At 48.1% G+C, this 22,621-nt stretch overlaps 1 protein-coding gene across 1 annotated transcript in view; it reads left to right on the plus strand.

The window, feature by feature from the left end:
- Nucleotides 1-22,621, plus strand: part of LOC106612147 (transcription factor COE1) — a 159,379-nt gene that overhangs the window by 86,543 nt on the left and 50,215 nt on the right. The window contains exons 7-9 of the mRNA XM_082956069.1: nucleotides 17,734-17,815; nucleotides 17,980-18,121; nucleotides 21,268-21,398. Of these exons, the coding sequence (XP_082812195.1) occupies nucleotides 17,734-17,815; nucleotides 17,980-18,121; nucleotides 21,268-21,398 (355 nt within the window). The remainder of the gene's footprint in view (nucleotides 1-17,733; nucleotides 17,816-17,979; nucleotides 18,122-21,267; nucleotides 21,399-22,621) is intronic.

Here is a 22,621-nt window from a genome sequence, read left to right on the forward strand (position 1 = left end):
GAGAGAGACAGTAGGATAATAGAGGAGAGAGACAGTAGGAGAATAGAGGAGAGACAGTAGGATAATAGAGGTGCGACAGTAGGATAATAGAGGAGAGAGACATTAGGATAATAGTGGAGAGACAGTAGGATAATAGAGGAGAGACAGTAGGAGAATAGAGGAGAGAGACAGTTGGAGAATAGAGGAGAGAGACAGTAGGAGAATAGAGGAGAGAGACAGTAGGAGAATAGAGGAGAGAGAAATTAGGATAATAGTGGAGAGACAGTAGGATAATAGAGGAGAGAGACAGTAGGAGAATAGAGGAGAGACAGTAGGATAATAGAGGAGAGACAGTAGGAGAATAGAGGAGAGACAGTAGGATAATAGAGGAGAGAGACAGTAGGATAATAGAGGAGAGACAGTAGGAGAATAGAGGAGAGGACAGTAGGAGAATAGAGGAGAGAGACAGTAGGATAATAGAGGAGAGACAGTAGGATAATAGAGGAGAGAGACAGTAGGAGAATAGAGGAGAGAGACAGTAGGAGAATAGAGGAGAGACAGTAGGAGAATAGAGGAGAGAGACAGTAGGAGAATAGAGGAGAGAGACAGTAGGAGAATAGAGGAGAGAGACAGTAGGAGAATAGAGGAGAGACAGTAGGATAATAGAGGAGAGAGACAGTAGGAGAATAGAGGAGAGAGACAGTAGGAGAATAGAGGAGAGAGACAGTAGGATAATAGAGGAGAGAGACAGTAGGAGAATAGAGGAGAGACAGTAGGATAATAGAGGTGCGACAGTAGGATAATAGAGGAGAGAGACATAGGATAATAGTGGAGAGACAGTAGGATAATAGAGGAGAGACAGTAGGAGAATAGAGGAGAGAGACAGTTGGAGAATAGAGGAGAGAGACAGTAGGAGAATAGAGGAGAGAGACAGTAGGAGAATAGAGGAGAGAGACATTAGGATAATAGTGGAGAGACAGTAGGATAATAGAGGAGAGAGACAGTAGGAGAATAGAGGAGAGACAGTAGGATAATAGAGGAGAGACAGTAGGATAAAAGAGGAGAGACAGTAGGATAATAGAGGAGAGAGACATTAGGATAATAGTGGAGAGACAGTAGGAGAATAGAGGAGAGAGACAGTAGGAGAATAGAGGAGAGAGAAATTAGGATAATAGTGGAGAGACAGTAGGACAATAGAGGAGAGAGACAGTAGGAGAATAGAGGAGAGAGACAGTAGGAGAATAGAGGAGAGACAGTAGAAGAATAGAAGAGAGACGCAGTAGGATAATATTGGAGAGAGACAGTAGGAGAATAGAGGAGAGAGACAGTAGGAGAATAGAGGATAGACGTTAGGAGAATAGAGGAGAGAGACAGTAGGAGAATAGAGGAGAGACGTTAGGAGAATAGAGGAGAGAGACAGTAGGAGAATAGAGGAGAGAGACAGTAGGAGAATAGAGGAGAGACAGTAGGATAAAAGAGGAGAGACAGTAGGATAATAGAGGAGAGAGACATTAGGATAATAGTGGAGAGACAGTAGGAGAATAGAGGAGAGAGACAGTAGGAGAATAGAGGAAAGACAGTAGGATAATAGAGGAGAGACAGTAGGAGAATAGAGGAGAGACATTAGGATAATAGTGGAGAGACAGTAGGATAATAGAGGAGAGAGGTAGTAGGATAATAGAGGAGAGAGACAGTAGGAGAATAGAGGCGAAACAGTAGGAGAATAAAGGCGAGACATTAGGATAATCGAGGAGAGACAGTAGAATAATAGAGGAGAGACAGTAGGAGAATAGAGGAGAGACATTAGGATAATAGAGGAGAGACATTAGGAGAATAGAGGAGAGAGACAGTAGGAGAATAGAGGAGAGATATTAGGATAATAGAGGAGAGAGACAGTAGGATTATAGAGGAGAGACAGTAGGATAATAGAGGAGAGAGACAGTAGGAGATTAGAGGAAAGACAGTAGGAGAATAGAGGAGAGACAGTAGGATAATAGAGGAGACACAGTAGGATGATAGAGGAGAGACAGTAGGAGAATGGAGGAGAGACATTAGGATAATAGTGGAGAGACAGTAGGATAATAGAGGAGAGAGGCAGTAGGATAATAGAGTAGAGACAGTAGGATAATAGAGGAGAGAGACAGTAGGAGAATAGAGGAGAGACAGTAGGAGAATAGAGGACAGAGACAGTAGGAGAATACAGGAGAGACAGTAGGATAATAGAGGATAGACATTAGGATAATAGAGGAGAGAGACAGTAGGATAATAGAGGAGAGACAGTAGGATAATAGAGGAGAGAGACAGTAGGAGAATAGAGGAGAGACAGTAGGAGAATAGAGGAGAGACAATAAGATAATAGAGGAGAGATAGTAGGATAATAGAGGAGAGACAGTAGGAGAATAGAGGAGAGACATTAGGATAATAGTGGAGAGAGTAGGATAATAGAGGAGAGAGGTAGTAGGATAATAGAGGAGAGAGACAGTAGGAGAATAGAGGCGAGACAGTAGGAGAATAAAGGCGAGACAGTAGGTTAATCGAGGAGAGACAGTAGGAGAATAGAGGAGAGACAGTAGGAGAATAGAGGAGAGACATTAGGATAATAGAGGAGAGACATTAGGAGAATAGAGGAGAGAGACAGTAGGAGAATAGAGGAGAGACATTAGGAGAATAGAGGAGAGAGACATTAGGATAATAGAGGAGAGACAGTAGGATAATAGAGGAGAGACAGTAGGAGAATAGAGGAGAGACATTAGGATAATAGAGGAGAGACAGTAGGATAATAGAGTAGAGACAGTAGGATAATAGAGGAGAGACAGTAGGAGAACAGAGGAGAGAGACAGTAGGATAATAGAGTAGAGACAGTAGGATAATAGAGGAGAGAGACAGTAGGAGAATAGAGGAGAGACAGTAGGAGAATAGAGGACAGAGACAGTAGGAGAATACAGGAGAGACAGTAGGATAATAGAGGATAGATATTAGGATAATAGAGGAGAGAGACAGTAGGATAATAGAGGAGAGACAGTAGGATAATAGAGGAGAGACAGTAGCAGAATAGAGGAGAGACATTAGGATAATAGAGGAGAGACATTAGGAGAATAGACGAGAGACAGTAGGAGAATAGAGGAGAGAGACAGTAGGAGAATAGAGGAGAGACAGTAAGATAATACAGTAGGAGAATAGAGGAGAGACAGTGGGAGAATAGAGGAGATACATTAGGATAATAGAGGAGAGACAGTGGGAGAATAGAGGAGAGACAGTAGGTGAATAGAGGAGAGACAGTAGGAGAATAGAGGAGAGACAGTAGGAGAATAGAGGAGAGAAACAGTAGGAGAATAGAGGAGAGAGACAGTAGGATAATAGAGGAGAGAGAAAGTAGGAAAATAGAGGATAGACAGTAGGATAATAGAGGAGTGACAGTAGGATAATAGTGGAGAGACAGTCGGAGAATAGAGGAGAGACAGTAGAAGAATAGAAGAGAGAAGCAGTAGGATAATAGAGGAGAGAGACAGTAGGAGAATAGAGGAGAGAGACAGTAGGAGAATAGAGGAGATACATTAGGAGAATAGAGGAGAGAGACAGTAGGAGAATAGAGGAGAAACAGTAGGAGAATAGAGGAGAGACAGTAGGATAATAGAGGAGAGGGGCAGTAGGATAATAGAGGAGAGAGACAGTAGGAGAATAGAGGAGAGAGACAGTAGGAGAATAGAGGAGAGACAGTAGGAGAATAGAGGAGAGACAGTAGGAGAATAGAGGAGAGAGACAGTAGGATAATAGAGGAGAGAGGTAGTAGGATAATAGAGGAGAGAGACAGTAGGAGAATAGAGGCGAAACAGTAGGAGAATAAAGGCGAGACATTAGGATAATCGAGGAGAGACAGTAGAATAATAGAGGAGAGACAGTAGGAGAATAGAGGAGAGACATTAGGATAATAGAGGAGAGACATTAGGAGAATAGAGGAGAGAGACAGTAGGAGAATAGAGGAGAGATATTAGGATAATAGAGGAGAGAGACAGTAGGATTATAGAGGAGAGACAGTAGGATAATAGAGGAGAGAGACGAGAGAATAGGAGAATAGAGGAGAGAGACAGTAGGAGAATAGAGGAGAGACAGTAGGATAATAGAGGAGAGGACAGTAGGATAATAGAGGAGAGAGACAGTAGGAGTAATAGAGTGAGAGAGACAGTAGGAGAATAGAGGAGAGAGACAGTAGGAGAATAGAGGAGAAGACAGTAGGAGAATAGAGGAGAGACAGTAGGAGAATAGAGGAGAGACAGTAGGAGAATAGGGGAGAGACAGTAGGAGAATAGAGGAGAGAGACAGTAGGAGAATAGAGGAGAGAGACAGTAGGAGAATAGAGGAGAGAGACAGTAGGAGAATAGAGGAGAGAGACAGTAGGAGAATAGAGGAGAGACATTAGGAGAATAGAGGAGAGAGACATTAGGATAATAGAGGAGAGACAGTAGGATAATAGAGGAGAGACAGTAGGAGAATAGATGAGAGACATTAGGATAATAGAGGAGAGACAGTAGGATAATAGAGTAGAGACAGTAGGATAATAGAGGAGAGACAGTAGGAGAACAGAGGAGAGAGACAGAGACAGTTGGAGAATAGAGGAGAGAGACAGTAGGAGAATAGAGGAGACAGTAGGAGAATAGAGGAGAGAGACATTCGGATAATAGTGGAGAGACAGTAGGATAATAGAGGAGAGAGACAGAAGGAGAATAGAGGAGAGACAGTAGGATAATAGAGGAGAGAAACAGTAGGAGAATAGAGGAGAGAGACAGTAGGATAATAGAGGAGAGAGAAAGTAGGAAAATAGAGGATAGACAGTAGGATAATAGAGGAGTGACAGTAGGATAATAGTGGAGAGACAGTCGGAGAATAGAGGAGAGACAGTAGAAGAATAGAAGAGAGAAGCAGTAGGATAATAGAGGAGAGAGACAGTAGGAGAATAGAGGAGAGAGACAGTAGGAGAATAGAGGAGATACATTAGGAGAATAGAGGAGAGAGACAGTAGGAGAATAGAGGAGAAACAGTAGGAGAATAGAGGAGAGACAGTAGGATAATAGAGGAGAGGGGCAGTAGGATAATAGAGGAGAGAGACAGTAGGAGAATAGAGGAGAGAGACAGTAGGAGAATAGAGGAGAGACAGTAGGATAAAAGAAGAGAGACAGTAGGAGAATAGAGGAGAGAGACAGTAGGAGAATAGAGGAGAGAGACAGTAGGATAATAGAGGAGAGAGACAGTAGGAGAATAGAGTAGAGACAGTAGGATAATAGAGGAGAGAGACAGTAGGAGAATAGAGGAGAGACAGTAGGAGAATAGAGGACAGAGACAGTAGGAGAATACAGGAGAGACAGTAGGATAATAGAGGATAGATATTAGGATAATAGAGGAGAGAGACAGTAGGATAATAGAGGAGAGACAGTAGGATAATAGAGGAGAGAGACAGTAGGAGAATAGAGGAGAGACAGTAGGAGAATAGAGGAGAGACAGTAAGATAATAGAGGAGAGATAGTAGGATAATAGAGGAGAGACAGTAGGAGAATAGAGTAGAGACATTAGGATAATAGTGGAGAGACAGTAGGATAATAGAGGAGAGAGGTAGTAGGATAATAGAGGAGAGAGACAGTAGGAGAATAGAGGCGAGACAGTAGGAGAATAAAGGCGAGACAGTAGGTTAATCGAGGAGAGACAGTAGAATAATAGAGGAGAGACAGTAGGAGAATAGAGAAGAGACATTAGGATAATAGAGGAGAGACATTAGGAGAATGGAGGAGAGAGACAGTAGGAGAATAGAGGAGAGATATTAGGATAATAGAGGAGAGACAGTAGGATAATAGTGGAGAGACAGTAGGATAATAGATGAGAGAGGCAGTAGGATAATAGAGGAGAGAGACAGTAGCAGAATAGAGGTGAGACAGTAGGAGAATAGAGGAGAGACAGTAGGATAATCGAGGAGAGACAGTAGGATAATAGAGGAGAGACAGTAGGAGAATAGAGGAGAGACATTAGGATAATAGAGGAGAGACAGTAGGATAATAGTGGAGAGACAGTAGGATAATAGATGAGAGAGGCAGTAGGATAATAGAGGAGAGAGACAGTAGCAGAATAGAGGTGAGACAGTAGGAGAATAGAGGAGAGACAGTAGGATAATCGAGGAGAGACAGTAGGATAATAGAGGAGAGACAGTAGGAGAATAGAGGAGAGACATTAGGATAATAGAGGAGAGACATTAGGAGAATAGACGAGAGACAGTAGGAGAATAGAGGAGAGAGACAGTAGGAGAATAGAGGAGAGACAGTAAGATAATACAGTAGGAGAATAGACGAGAGACAGTGGGAGAATAGAGGAGAGACATTAGGATAATAGAGGAGAGGCAGTGGGAGAATAGAGGAGAGACAGTAGGAGAATAGAGGAGAGACAGTGGGAGAATGGAGGAGAGAGAAAAGAAGGGTTGAAGAGGGAAAGGTTAGGAAGTATGATGAAGACGAAGAGAGAGAGAAGAGAAGGAGCAAGGGCATTTCGGTTTTGCTATCAGACACTCAAACTCACCGTTATTACATGATCAGTGGATCAGAGGATTGACCCTTTGAGGCGTCCGTACTTTTGGAAATTCACTCTAAGATGGGGTGAAGTTTTCTTGTTAGCTGAAGTAGTTGTAGTTGGAATAACATTTTGGTCGCTACAGGGATTACTGAAAAGTATCATTATTATTGCTTTGCTGCTTTGATTGGTTTATTTTTTAACTGAGTGGGAGGATGATTGTGTGTTTCATTGTACTAAAGTGACAAATAATCCCCCTCATAATTTGATGAAAGCGTGTGATCATTCAATTATCCCAGATATGCCGTCTGTGTTTGTAATTATTCACACCTGTTTTCAGCCGCCGGGCTTGGAAGGTGTGTGGTGGTGTGTGTGTGTGTGTGTGTGTGTGGTGGTGTGTGTGGTGTGTGTGTGTGTGTGTGTGTGTGTGTGTGTGTGTGTGTGTGTGTGTGTGTGTGTGTGTGTGAGCGTAGGTACGTGTGTGCTCGTGTATTCCACCATCAGGCTCCAAGAGGCCATGCAGCCATTTTACAGAAATTCACTTCCACAGTCATTTGTGTTGCTCTGGGTAATTACGAGAGAGAGATGTTTTTATTTCATTAAACCAAAAAGGAAAATTGGTATACTGTAGGCCTAGTAATGTTCTGTGTGGTTAATATATGCAGCTCTGTTGTCCAATGGTAGCAGACTAGCAGCTCTAAACTGCCTGGAACCAGTGATTATGGGCCCTGGTCGATAGTAGTGCACTATAAAGGGAATAAGGCGACAGAATCATAAATGCAGAGTTATCAACACAGTTATATTTGTTGAGTACAGAGAGAGTGGTGATGGATAGGTGAATCAGATCAGACAGGTGAAAGCAGAAGCTTAGAGGTCCGGCTGCTGTCCTGCTGCTGTCCGGCTGCTGTCCTGCTGCTAACCGGCTGCTGTCCGGCTGCTGTCCGGCTGCTGTCCTGCTGCTGTCCGAACATCAAGGCGGTGACCCGATCCTGTAGGTTCATGCTCTACAACATTCGCAGAGTACGACCCTGCCTCACACAGGAAGCGGCGCAGGTCCTAATCCAGGCACTTGTCATCTCCCGTCTGGATTACTGCAACTCGCTGTTGGCGGGGCTCCCTGCCTGTGCCATTAAACCCCTACAACTCATCCAGAACGCCGCAGCCTGTCTGGTGTTCAACCTTCCCAAGTTCTCTCACGTCACCCCACTCCTCCGCTCTCTCCACTGGCTTCCAGTTGAAGCTCGCATCTGCTACAAGACCATGGTGCTTGCCTACAGAGCCGTGAGGGGAACGGCACCTCCGTACCTTCAGGCTCTGATCAGTCCCTACACCCAAACGAGGGCACTGCGCTCATCCACCTCTGGCCTGCTGGCCCCCCTACCTCTGAGGAAGCACAGTTCCCGCTCAGCCCAGTCAAAACTGTTTGCTGCTCTGGCACCCCAATGGTGGAACAAGCTCCCTCACGACGCCAGGACAGCGGAGTCAATCACCACCTTCCGGAGACACCTGAAACCCCACCTCTTTAAGGAATACCTAGGATAGGATAAAGTAATCCTTCTAACCCCCCCCCCCCAAAAGATTTAGATGCACTATTGTAAAGTGGTTGTTCCACTGGATATCATAAGGTGATTTGGTAAGAGGTGATGCACCAATTTGTAAGTCGCTCTGGATAAGAGCGTCTGCTAAATGTAAATGTCCAGCTGCTGCCCTGCTGCTAACCGGCTGCTGTCCGGCTGCTGTCCTGCTGCTGTCCGGCTGCTGCCCTGCTGCTAACCGGCTGCTGTCCGGCTGTTGTCCTGCTGCTGTCTTTCTGCTGTCCTGCTGCTGTCCGGCTGCTGTCCTGCTGCTAACCGGCTGCTGTCCTGCTGCTAACCGGCTGCTAACCAGCTGCTGTCCGGCTGCTGTCCTGCTGCTGTCCTGCTGCTGTCCGGCTGCTGTCCTGCTGCTAACCGGCTGCTGTCCTGCTGCTAACCAGCTGCTGTCCGGCTGCTGTCCTGCTGCTAACCGGCTGCTAACCAGCTGCTGTCCGGCTGATGTCCGGCTGCTGTCCTGCTGCTGTCCTGCTGCTGTCCGGCTGCTAACCGGCTGCTGTCCGGCTGCTCTCCGGCTACTGTCCGGCTGCTGTCAGGCTGCTGTCCGGCTGCTGTCAGACTGCTGTCCGTTTGACTGGTCTCACAAGGGAAATGTGTACCAAACATAGCCCTCTTCATGGATGATTACAAACACAAATACACACACACACACACACACACACACACACACACACACACACACACACACACACACACACACTGGAAAGGACAGCAAGCAGACTACAATTTCCATGTCTGTAGCTCCTGGCTTTAGATCCTAACACTCAGCTGTTCACTGAAGACAGATCTGACAGACTGAACACACCACAACACAGGCTAAAGAGGGATGCACACACACTCACACCACACACACACACACACACACACACACACACACACACACACACACACACACACACACACACACACACACTCACACACACTCACACACAGACACACACTCACACCACACATAGACACACAGACACACAGACACAAACACACACAGACACACAGACACACAGACACACAGACACACATACTCACAGACACACATACTCACACCACACACAGATGCACAGACACACACATACTCACAGACACACATGGACACACACACAAAAACACACTTACTGCTTAAGGTAGTCCATCGTATCCGATGATGACTTCCACTACTGCTAGTGGCTTCACTGATGACTGTATAATCCAATGTGGGGTGCTCACTGTCTGCTACAGACAGAGCACACAAACAAAGGCCTGTCCCGTTGAGGCCAATGCAGGCACGGTCATATGTCTTCTCTGTCGCGTTGCCAGGCTACTTTCTGTCCTTTTTCCTCGGCCAACTGCACTCCTTGATGACAGAGGCCGTGCCAGCTGGAATGTTCCGAAGCAACGGTGTGGAGGGAGACAGGGTTTATCCCACACTTCTATAGTGATGTCTTCAGTTGGTCCTTTAGCTGCTTTTTCTGCCCACCTGCAACATCTTTCCCAGTTGCAACTGTCCCTAAAGCATCTTTCCCAGATGCAGCAGTTGCAGCTGTCCCTACAGCATCTTTCCCAGATGCAGCAGTTGCAGCTGTCCCTACAGCATCTTTCCCAGTTACAGGTGTCCCTACAGTATCTTTCTCAGTTGCAGCTGTCCCTACAGCATCTTTTACCAGTTGCAGCTGTCCCTACAGCATCTTTCCCAGTTGCAGCTGTCCATACAGCATCTTACCCAGTTGCAGCAGTTGCAGCTGTCCTTACAGCATATTTCCCAGTTTCATCTGTCCCTACAGCATCTTTCCCAGTTGCAGCTGTCCCTACAGCATATTTCCCAGTTGCTGCAGTTGCAGCAGTCCCCACAGCATCTTTCCCAGTTGCAGCTGTCCCTACAGCATCTTTCCCAGTTGCAGCAGTTGCAGCTGTCCCTATAGCATCTTTCCCAGTTGCAGCTGTCCCTACAGCATCTTTCCCAGTTGCAGCTGTCCCTACAGCATATTTCCCAGTTGCTGCAGTTGCAGCAGTCCCCACAGCATCTTTCCCAGTTGCAGCTGTCCCTACAGCATCTTTCCCAGTTGCAGCAGTTGCAGCTGTCCCTATAGCATCTTTCCCAGTTGCAGCTGTCCCTACAGCATCTTTCCCAGATACAGCAGTTGCAACTGTCCCTACAGCATCTTTCCCAGTTGCAGCTGTCCCTACAGCATGTTTCCCAGTTGCAGCTGTCCCTACAGCATCTTTCCCAGATGCAGCTGTCAATACAGCATCTTTCCCAGATGCAGCTGTCCCTAACGCATATTTCCCAGTTGCAGCTGTCCCTACAGCATATTTCCCAGTTGCAGCTGTCCCTGCAGCATCTTTCCCAGTTGCAGCTGTCCCTACAGCATCTTTCCCAGTTGTTGCAGTTGCAGCAGTCCCCACAGCATCTTTCCCAGTTGCAGCTGTCCCGACAGCATCTTTCCCAGATGCAGCTGTCCCTATAGCATCTTTCCCAGATGCAGCTGTCCCTACAGCATATTTCCCAGTTGCAGCTGTCCCTACAGCATATTTCCCAGTCTCAGCTGTCCCTACAGCATCTTTCCCAGATGCAGCTGTCCCTATAGCATCTTTCCCAGTTGCAGCTGTCCCTACAGCATCTTTCCCAGATGCAGCTGTCCCTACAGCATATTTCCCAGTTGCAGCTGTCCCTACAGCATCTTTCCCAGTTGCAGCAGTTGCAGCTGTCCCTACAGCATATTTCCCAGTTGCTGCAGTTGCAGCAGTCCCCACAGCATCTTTCCCAGTTGCAGCTGTCCCTACAGCATCTTTCCCAGATGCAGCTGTCCCTACAGCATCTTTCCCAGATGCAGCTGTCCCTACAGCATATTTCCCAGTTGCAGCTGTCCCTACAGCATATTTCCCAGTTGCAGCTGTCCCTACAGCATCTTTCCCAGTTGCAGCTGTCCCTACAGCATCTTTCCCAGATGCAGCTGTCCCTATAGCATTTTTCCCAGTTGCAGCTGTCCCTACAGCATCATTCCCAGCTGCAGCAGTTGCAGCTGTCCCTACAGCATATTTCCCAGTTGCAGCTGTCCCTACAGCATCTTTCCCAGTTGCAGCAGTTGCAGCTGTCCCTACAGCATATTTCCCAGTTGCAGCTGTCCCTACAGCATCATTCCCAGCTGCAGCAGTTGCAGCTGTCTCTACAGCATCTTTCCCAGATGCAGCTGTCCCTACAGAATCTTTCCCAGATGCAGCTGTCCCTACAGCATCTTTCCCAGTTGCAGCTGTCCCTACAGCATCTTTCCCAGTTGCAGCTGTCCCTACAGCATCTTTCCCAGTTGCAGCTGTCCCTACAGCATCTTTCCCAGATGCAGCTGTCCCTACAGCATCTTTCCCAGTTGCAGCTGTCCCTACAGCATATTTCCCAGCTGCAGCAGTTGCAGCTGTCCCTACAGCATATTTCCCAGTTGCAGCTGTCCCTACAGCATCTTTCCCAGTTGCATCTGTCCCTACAGCATATTTCCCAGTTGCAGCTGTCCCTACAGCGTATTTCCCAGTTGTAGCTATCCCTACAGCATCTTTCCCAGATGCAGCTGTCCCTAGAGCGTTTTCCCAGTTTTACCTGTCCCTACAGCATCTTTCCCAGTTACAGCTGTCCCTACAGAATCTTTCCCAGTTGCAGATGTCCCTGCAGCACATTTCCCAGTTTCAGCTGTCCCTACAGCATCTTTCCCAGTTGCAGCTGTCCCTACAGCATCTTTCACAGTTGCAGCTGTCCCTACAGCATCTTTCCCAGTTGCAGCTGTCCCTACAGCATCTTTCCCAGTTGCAGCTGTCCCTACAGCATCTTTCACAGTTGCAGCTGTCCCTACAGCATCTTTCACAGTTTCAGCTGTCCCTACAGCATTTTTCCCAGTTGCAGCTGTCCCTACAGCATCTTTCCCAGTTTCAGCTGTCCCTGCAGCATATTTCCCAATTGCAGCTGTCCCTACAGCATCTTTCCCAGTTTCAGCTGTCCCTACAGCATCTTTCATAGTTGCAGCTGTCCCTACAGCATCTTTCCCAGTTGCAGCAGTCCCTACAGCATCTTTCCCAGTTGCATCTGTCCCCACAGCATATTTCCCAGTTGCAGCTGACCCTACAGCGTATTTCCCAGTTGTAGCTATCCCTACAGCATCTTTCCCAGATGCAGCTGTCCCTAGAGCGTTTTCCCAGTTTTACCTGTCCCTACAGCATCTTTCCCAGTTACAGCTGTCCCTACAGCATCTTTCCCAGTTGCAGATGTCCCTGCAGCACATTTCCCAGTTTCAGCTGTCCCTACAGCATCTTTCCCAGTTGCAGCTGTCTCTACAGCATCTTTCCCAGTTGCAGCTGTCTCTACAGCATCTTTCCCAGATCAGCTGTCTCTACAGCATCTTTCCCAGTTGCAGCTGTCCCTACAGCATCTTTCACAGTTGCAGCAGTCCCTACAGCATCTTTCCCAGTTGCAGCTGTCCCTACAGCATCTTTCCCAGTTTCAGCTGTCCCTACAGCATCTTTCCCAGTTTCAGCTGTCCCTACAGCATCTTTCACAGTTGCAGCTGTCCCTACAGCATCTTTCACAGTTGCAGCTGTCCCTACAGCATTTTTCCCAGTTGCAGCTGTCCCTACAGCATCTTTCCCAGTTGCAGCTGTCCCTACAGCATATTTCCCAATTGCAGCTGTCCCTACAGCATCTTTCCCAGTTGCAGCTGTCCCTACAGCATCTTTCATAGTTGCAGCTGTCTCTACAGCATCTTTCCCAGTTGCAGCAGTCCCTACAGCATCTTTGACCATTGCAGCTGTCCCTACAGCATCTTTCCCAGTTGCAGCTGTCCCTACATCGTCTTTCCCTACAGCCTTGTTTCCAGTTGCAGCTGTCCCTACAGCATCTTTCCCAGTTGCAGCTGTCCCTAGAGCGTTTTCCCAGTTTTACCTGTCCCTACAGCATCTTTCCCAGTTACAGCTGTCCCTACAGCATCTTTCCCAGTTGCAGATGTCCCTGCAGCACATTTCCCCGTTTCTGCTGTCCCTACAGCATCTTTCCCAGTTGCAGCTGTCCCTACAGCATCTTTCACAGTTGCAGCTGTCCGTACAGCATCTTTCCCAGTTGCAGCTGTCCCTACAGCATCTTTCACAGTTGCAGCTGTCCCTACAGCATCTTTCACAGTTTCAGCTGTCCCTACAGCATTATTCCCAGTTGCAGCTGTCCCTACAGCATCTTTCCCAGTTTCAGCTGTCCCTGCAGCATATTTCCCAATTTCAGCTGTCCCTACAGCATCTTTCCCAGTTTCAGCTGTCCCTACAGCATCTTTCATAGTTGCAGCTGTCCCTACAGCATCTTTCCCAGTTGCAGCAGTCCCTACAGCATCTTTCCCAGTTGCATCTGTCCCTACAGCATATTTCCCAGTTGCAGCTGTCCCTACAGCGTATTTCCCAGTTGTAGCTATCCCTACAGCATCTTTCCCAGATGCAGCTGTCCCTAGAGCATTTTCCCAGTTTTACCTGTCCCTACAGCATCTTTCCCAGTTACAGCTGTCCCTACAGCATCTTTCCCAGTTGCAGATGTCCCTGCAGCACATTTCCCAGTTTCAGCTGTCCCTACAGCATCTTTCCCAGTTGCAGCTGTCTCTACAGCATCTTTCCCAGTTGCAGCTGTCTCTACAGCATCTTTCCCAGTTTCAGCTGTCTCTACAGCATCTTTCCCAGTTTCAGCTGTCCCTACAGCATCTTTCACAGTTGTAGCTGTCTCTACAGCATCTTTCCCAGTTGCAGCTGTCCCTACAGCATCTTTCCCAGTTTCAGCTGTCCCTACAGCTTCTTTCCCAGTTTCAGCTGTCCCTACAGCATCTTTCACAGTTGCAGCTGTCCCTACAGCATCTTTCACAGTTGCAGCTGTCCCTACAGCATTTTTCCCAGTTGCAGCTGTCCCTACAGCATCTTTCCCAGTTGCAGCTGTCCCTGCAGCATATTTCCCAATTGCAGCTGTCCCTACAGCATCTTTCCCAGTTGCAGCTGTCCCTACAGCATCTTTCATAGTTGCAGCTGTCCCTACAGCATCTTTCCCAGTTGCAGCAGTCCCTACAGCATCTTTGACCATTGCAGCTGTCCCTACAGCATCTTTCCCAGTTGCAGCTGTCCCTACATTGTCTTTCCCTACAGCCTTGTTTCCAGTTGCAGCTGTCCCTACAGCATCTTTCCCAGTTGCATCTGTCCCTCCAGCTTCTTTCCCAGTTGCAGCTGTCCCTACAGCATCTTTTGCGGCAGGCAATCCTCTGGCATCAGGATGGTATGGCCAAGCCATCTGAGCTGGTGGTGTGTGAAGGATGCCTCAATGCTCCTGCAGTTGGTTCTTTGTAGGATCACTAAGTACATGGACAGTCCATGTTCCACATCCATAAAGGAGTGTAGATACACACACTCCCTGGTGGACTGCAACTTTGGTTTGTAGGTACTGGTTGCTGTTGTTAAAAACCCCTTTCCTTTACCGTTCAAAAGATTCTGGAAATCCTGGTCAATGTTACAGTCTTCCGAGAGGATGCTTCCAAGGTATTTAAAGTGTGTTACAGCAGCCAGGGAGGAGTCTGAGATGGAGAATGTGTTTCAGGTGGAGGATCAGATGACCACTGACATGGGACCTCTGTTTTGGGATGTTAACAGACAGCCCCATTCTGCTGTATGGTCTTACAGTTGCTGTGAGGGTGGCTTGTACAGCTTCTGGGGTACGAGCGCAGTCATCCGTGTACTGGAGCTAAAGTACACGTTCAGATTTGAGCTTTCTGGCAGCTTGGAGCCTTCTAATGTTGAATAGGTTTCCATACAATCTGAAGTCCAGGGTCACCCCCTCTGTTTCCTTGTCTTTGTGCCGGAGTGTTGTGACACACGGGAGGAAGACGGTTCCCCTTGCCTCACACCAGTGCCAACTTCAAACGGTTCCCCTTGCCTCACACCAGTGCCGACTCTTGACCTCAAACAGTTACTCTGGCCACCATTCCCTCATGGAACTGATACAGAATGTTCACAAATTTCCCAGGGCAACCATACTGCAGGAGGACCTTCCAATGGAGTTCATGGTGTACTGTGTCGAAGGGTTTTGGACAGGTCCACAGGTCTTGTTTCTGTTCACTGCACTTTTCCTGCAGTTGGCGTGCACTGAAGATCATGTCCACCGTGCTTCTATTCTTTCTGAAGCCGCACTGGGACTAAGGTAGCAGGTCTTTAGTGATGGTGTCAATGAGTCTGCTAAGCATGACCTTTGCCAAGACTTTTCCAGCAACTACAAGGATGGATATGCCCCCTGCTTTTTCCGCAGATGGATTTGTCCCCGTTGTTTTTGTATATGGTGACAATATTTGCATCCCTCCTTTTGTACCACACTTAAATCTCCATATTTCAGATATTAACAGGTGAACTTCTCTGGTACAGAGATAGCCCCCCTGTTTTAGGATCTCAGCAGGGATGGAGTCAGGTCCAGGAGTTCTGTTGTTCTTCAGTGACCTGTTGGCGGCTCAGATCTCAGAAAAGGTGGGTGGGAGATCAAGGCTCTGCATGGTGGGTAGGGTTGGAAGCTCCTCCAGGACTGACTAGCCAACTGGGTTAGGCTGGTTTAAGAGGGGTTCAAAGAGTCCACCCCACCTCTGGACTATCTTTGTCTGGTCGTTTAAGAGAGTAGACCCATCTGCACTTCTGAGGGGACAGAAAGAGCAACTTGCTGGGCCATGGTTGGTCTTCAGGGCATCATAACAACATGTCATATCTGGCGTAATGAGGACATACCTGATATCAGAGCGCATGACAGCCAGTCTATGAGGTGCTAGTGCTTTGATCGCAGGTGCATCCAGGAGGTTTTGTATTTGTTTTTAATTTGGTAACATGGTGTTGGTGATGGTGAGTTCATGTTCAGCACAAAGGATTAGAAATCTCAATCCATTTGCATTGGCATGACCAACGCAGTGTTGTCCTATAATACCACTCCAAATCTCACTATATCTCCCCACTCATGTGTTGAAGTCACTCAATGACAATATTTGATCATTTTTGGGTACTCTGTGGAGGGCCTCGTCCAGCATTTCATAAAAGCAGTCTTTGTGTACCATTAGTCTTTCGCTTATGCCAGTTGTTGTTTCTGTGAGAGTTGTCAGGTGGGAAGTTCTTCACGGCAATGCCCCAGCCATGCAGATGTTGCTCTTCTGGGGGGTATCCTTTTCAAGTGTAGTCCTCTCTTTCCTCTCTGAGTGACCCTTCACCCAGGAGTCTGGTCTCACAGAGAACAGCAATGGTGTATTGCTTCAGCTCTGCTGCGGTGAGTGCAGTCCTTCGTTTCGAGTCCAAGAGAGTCCTTATGTTACATGTTGCTAGTTGTAAGGGGACATATTTCTTCTTATTTAGTTTTCAACCACTGAAACAGAATGCCCTGATAGGTGCGGTAGCCTATCTAGGAGATTTAGAGTGGGCAATATTTAGGACACCTTTTCTAGGCCTTTCCCCAGCCGGGATGCGAAGTGTGGTTCCTAAAATGGTCTGCTCAGACATACAGCGGTCTGCCTGGAGCAGCTGCCATTCAAATCCCAGCTGCTGATGACCAATGCCGTTACCGTGCAGGTGCCTGGCTAGGAGCTTCCTGATCATTCAGTCCTGCCCCCGTTACCAAGCACCCCGTCGCCAGTAGACTTTAATGGTGCAGGAAGTCTAGGTGGAACTCGCTGAAGAGCAGTAGTGGATACCTGCGCGCTGAGTGACATAGGGGACATAGGGGACATAGGAGACATAGGGCACATAGGGGACATAGGAGACATAGGGGACATAGGAGACATAGGGGACATAGGAGACATAGGGGACATAGGAGACATAGGGGACATAGGGGACATAGGAGACATAGGGCACATAGGGGACATAGGAGACATAGGGGACATAGGAGACATAGGGCACATAGGGGACATAGGGGACATAGGAGACATAGGGGACATAGGAGACATAGGAGACATAGGAGACATAGGGCACATAGCGGACATAGGGGATGTGCTTGTCCCAACATAATTTCTTCGCTGTTGGAATGGGCTCTGGTGACATGGAGAAAAATCCAAGACGACCAGCACCTCCGTCGAAGCACCGCCTGTTGCATGCCGCCAGCATGTTACTTTTCTCTCAGGTTGAGCTCCCATAAACTCTGTCTTCCCAGACTTACCCACAAGGCAGTGGCATGGTGGTTGGCCGATGCCAGGGCGTGTCCACATAATGTGGGCCTGTGCACTGCACCTCTGTGTACCGCTGTAGCTCCGAGATCCCCTGCCGAGTGAGCCTGGAGCAATGGGGACGCCCAGCTAACGTGTGTTACCACGAGGAGGTCCGGCAGGAGTCTTGGTGAAGGAGAGGCTGTATACTGGCAAGTGAAGGCTTACATGCAGAGCTTGCTTCCCGGTTTGCCACAAGTGCTAGCCAGCGGCAGCAAGCTGTAAGCGAGAGGGTTACAAGCAGGTGGGAAGTAGGCATGCACCTTCCCTCTAACTACTGCACAACTGCATCACAACACCCTGTGGGGTACACACACACAGACAGTGCGCTGCTGCTCCCATTGCTGTCTGATTAAACGCAGCTCTATTAAGTAAAGAAACAAAAGTGCTGATGCATGAGACTGTTTTCTGGTCTTCTCTCTCTCCAGGTTCTTCCTCAAGTTCTTCCTGAAATGCAACCAGAACTGTCTGAAGAATGCAGGGAACCCACGAGACATGAGACGCTTTCAGGTGGGAGAGAGAGAGCCATAAAGCCTAATTTTACATCATTTCATTAGACACAACGGTAATGCTGTTTGATGGTAGCTTTCAGGTCCTGTCTCACGTTTCCTTGTCTGTTCCCCTGTCCCCTTTTCCTCTATGTCTCTTGTGCCTCCTGTCCCTGTCTGTCCCAGGTGGTGGTGTCTACCACGGTGAGTGTGGACGGTCATGTCCTTTCTGTGTCTGACAACATGTTTGTCCACAACAACTCTAAACACGGTCGCCGTGCCAGGAGACAAGACCCCTCAGAAGGAACACCCTCGTACCTGGAGCATGGTAAACTCTCTCTCTCTTTCTCTCTATATTTTTCTCCCTCCTCAACTCTATCACTACATTTTACATTTACATTTTAGTCATTTAGCAGACGCTCTTATCCAGAGCGACTTACAAATTGGTGCATTCACCTATAATATCCAGTGGAACAACCACTTTACAATAGTGCATCTAAATCTTTTAGGGGGGGGTTAGAAGGATTACTTTATCCTATCCCAGGTATTCCTTGAAGAGGTGGGGTTTCAGGTGTCTCCGGAAGGTGGTGATTGACTCCGCTGTCCTGGCGTCGTGAGGGAGCTTGTTCCACCATTGGGGTGCCAGAGCAGCGAACAGTTTTGACTGGGCTGAGCGGGAACTGTGCTTCCTCAGAGGTAGGGAGGCGAGCAGGCCAGAGGTGGATGAACGGAGTGCCCTTGTTTGGGTGTAGGGCCTGATCAGAGCCTGAAGGTACGGAGGTGCCGTTCCCCTCACAGCTCCGTAGGCAAGCACCATGGTCTTGTAGCGGATGCGAGCTTCGACTGGAAGCCAGTGGAGAGAGCGGAGGAGCGGGGTGACGTGAGAGAACTTGGGAAGGTTGAACACCAGACGGGCTGCGGCGTTCTGGATGAGTTGTAGGGGTTTAATGGCACAGGCAGGGAGCCCAGCCAACAGCGAGTTGCAATAATCCAGACGGGGGATGACAAGTGCCTGGATTAGGACCTGCGCCGCTTCCTGTGTGAGGCAGGGTCGTACTCTGCGAATGTTGTAGAGCATGAACCTACAGGATCGGGTCACCGCCTTGATGTTGGTGGAGAACGACAGGGTGTTGTCCAGGGTCACGCCAAGGCTCTTAGCACTCTGGGAGGAGGATACAAGGGAGTTGTCAACCGTGATGGCGAGATCATGGAACGGGCAGTCCTTCCCCGGGAGGAAGAGCAGCTCCGTCTTGCCGAGGTTCAGCTTGAGGTGGTGATCCGTCATCCACACTGATATGTCTGCCAGACATGCAGAGATGCGATTCGCCACCTGGTTGTCAGAAGGGGGAAAGGAGAAGATTAATTGTGTGTCATCTGCATAGCAATGATATGAGAGACCATGTGAGGATATGACAGAGCCAAGTGACTTGGTGTATAGCGAGAATAGGAGTGGGCCAAGAACAGAGCCCTGGGGGACACCAGTGGTGAGAGCACGTGGTGCGGAGACAGATTCTCGCCACGCCACCTGGTAGGAGCGACCTACCTCCCTCTTCCCTCACTTTATTTCTCTCGCTTCTCCCCCTTCTCCTCGCCTTCATTTTCCTCTCTTCACCCCCCTCTCCTCTCCTTCTCCTCTCTTCTCCCCCTTTTCCTCTCCTTCCTTTTCCTCTCTTCTCCCCCCCTCTCCTCTCCTTCCTTTTCCTCTCTTCTCCCCCTCTCCTCTCCTTCCTTTTCCTCTCTTCTCCCCCCTCTCCTCTCCTTCCTTTTCCTCTCTTCTCACCCCCTCTCCTCTCCTTCCTTTTCCCTCTGAGACGATGAGAGCAGCAGTGAATCCTGTATTCCCCCAGTGGCCGGCTCTTGTTAGAACTGCCATAGTGTCTTATGAGGACCATGTGTCGTAGCAGGACCATGGTTCTTATGAGGCCCCAGGAAGCTTAAAGACAACGCTGAGCTTATTTCCTATGAGACCTGGCTGGGTTTATCCTCCAGCCTCTCTCTCTCTCTCTCTCTCCCCCCAAAGCTTTTCCCAGGTTAACTCACACAAGCATGCTCGATCGCGCACACACACACACACACACACACACACACACACACACACACACGCCAAAACCCCTAATACTTTGTAATGATTTAGAGCCTGCTCAGATTCCTCCAACTCAAAGTAATCCTGTTAGATTCTCATTATCTTTTCCCTGACGGTAAATAACAGGAACATATTTTTCCTGTGTGGAACGACCTCAACCCCAGGGACCATCATGATCAAACTACGACTGGATTTGGGTGATAGCGCACACTAGATTACATTAAGATTCAGCGTTAAGTTTTAAGTCGCTGTGATGACTATTTTTTAGGTCTGTGTCCCAAATGGCACCCTATTCCCTATATGGTGTAGTATTTTACACCAGGGCCCATATGGAGAGGGAGGAAAGAAGGAATAGAAGGAGGAATAGAGCAGGGGGAGAACAGAACATTACAGGGAAGAGAGTCAGGGAGAACAGAACATTACAGGGAAGAGAGTCGGGGAGTGTGGGGGAGAGAGGATAGGTGTGAGAGTAGAGATGGAGGAAGAAGGGGAACAGAGAGAAGAAAGATGCATGGGAGAGGAGAGGAGAGGAGAGGAGAGGAGAGGAGAGGAGAGGAGAGGAGAGGAGAGGAGAGGAGAGGAGAGGAGAGGAGAGGAGAGGAGAGGAGAGGAGAGGAGAGGAGAGGAGAGGAGAGGAGAGGAGGACCTCTAAGTGTTTTGTGAAGTATCAGGGCCTGTTTGAGGCAGTACTAGGCAATCAGCGCACAATGATATGTATTGCGGTATCAGGGCTTGCGATAGGCAGTTCTAGATGAGCAACGAACACAACAGATGGCAGAGAGGAAGACCCCAAATGTTAATCTTATCACATGGATTCATGTTTCACCATCTGGTTGACTCACACACACACACACACACACACACACACCATCAGGGTCGATGAAAATACTTGCAGGATGAAGAGGAGGAGAGATGAAAAGGGAGAGAGGCAGAGGAGGGAGGGGAGAGAGAGGAGAGTGAAGAGAGAGGAAAGGGAAGGATGATGGAGAGAGAGGAGGGTAAAGAAAGAGAGGAGAGAGAGGCAGAAGAGAGATGGGGAAAGAGCAGAAGTCATTCTGTAGTAAAGTGGATTACCCTGCTTTGGAGAATGACATCATGTCTGACAAGCTGAGGATCTGTAAAGTAGAGGAGATTAAGCATTTATTTATTATTTATTTGTAATTCCACTGCTGTTCTTTTCTCCAATCTCATCCAGTAATGTAAAGCCTGTAATCATAAGATCCAGGGGTCAGTATTAAGCCTCACAGCAGACCTGCTTATGAATTGGAGAATTGAGTTTTTATCTTCATAGAATCAATCAGAAGGGAGAAACTGTACTGTGTGAATTATAGCTATATTTCTGATCTCCCTCCCCCCTCCCTCCCTCCCCCCATTCCCCCATCCCTCAACAGCCACCCCTTGCATCAAGGCCATCAGCCCCAGTGAGGGCTGGACTACAGGTGGGGCTACAGTCATTATCATTGGAGAAAACTTCTTTGATGGACTTCAGGTCATATTTGGTACCATGCTGGTCTGGAGTGAGGTCAGTAGCACATTAATCTCTCTCTGTATGTGTGTGTGTGTGTGTGTGTGTGTGTGTGTGTGTGTGTGTGGTGTGTGTGTGTGTGTGTGTGTGTGTGTGTGTGTGTGTGTGTGTGTGTGTGTGTGTGTGTGTGTGTGTGTGTTTGTTTAACTAAAAATAGTGAACAAACAAAAATGTCACCAACTGGGGACATTCTGTTAGTCCTCACGAGGTCAAGTGCTATTTCTGGGGGTTTAGGGTTAAGGTTAGAATTACGTTAAGAGTTAGGGTTAGGAGCTAGGGTTAGGGTTAAATAGGGTTTTTTGGGGTTAAGGTTAGGGTGAGGGTTAGAAGTTTGGAACCACCAACACTCTTTCTGGAGCTGGTCGCCCGGCCAAATTGAGCAATCGGGGAAGAAGATCCTTAGTCAGGGAGCTGGCCAAGAACCCGATGGTCACTGACAGAGCTCCAGAGTTCCTCTGTGGAGATGGGAGAATCTTCCGTAAGGACAACCATCTCTGTAGCACTCAACCAATCAGGCCTTTATGGTAGAGTGGCCAGACAGAAGCCACTCCTCAGTAAAAGGTATATGACAGCCCGCTTGGAGTTTGCCAAAACGCACCTAAAGGACTCTCACACCATGAGAAACAAGATTGTCTGGTCTGATGAAACCAAGATTGAACTCTTTGGCCTGAATGCCAAGAGTCATGTCTGTGGAAAACCTGGCACCATCCCTAAGGTGAAGCATGGTGGTGGCAGCATCATGTTGTGGGGATGTCTTTCAGCGGCAGGAACTGGGAGACTAGTCAGGGTTGAGGGAAAGATGAACGGAGCAAAGTACAGAGAGATCCTTGATGAAAACCTGTTCCAGAGTGCTCAGGACCTCAGACTGGGGCGAAAGGTTCACTTTCCAACAGGACAACGACCCTAAGCAGACAGGCAAGGCTTCGGGACAAGTCTCTGAATGTCCTTGAGTGGCCCGGCCAGAGCCCAGACTTGAACTCAATCAAACATCTCTGGAGAGACCTGAAAATAGCTGTACATCAACGCTCCCCATCCAACCTGACAGCTTGAGAGGATCTGCAGAGAAGAATGGGAGAAACTCCCCAAATACAGGTGTGCCAAGCTTGTAGCGTCATACCCAAGAAGACTCAAGGCTGAAATCGCTGCCAAAGGTGCTTGCTTCAACAAAGTACTGAGGAAAGGGTCTGATGTAAATGTGATATTTCAGTTTTTATTTTTTT

Source organism: Salmo salar, chromosome 09 (assembly GCF_965601325.2).
Source record: "Salmo salar chromosome 09, fSalSal1, whole genome shotgun sequence".
NCBI classification, from domain to species: domain Eukaryota; kingdom Metazoa; phylum Chordata; class Actinopteri; order Salmoniformes; family Salmonidae; genus Salmo; species Salmo salar.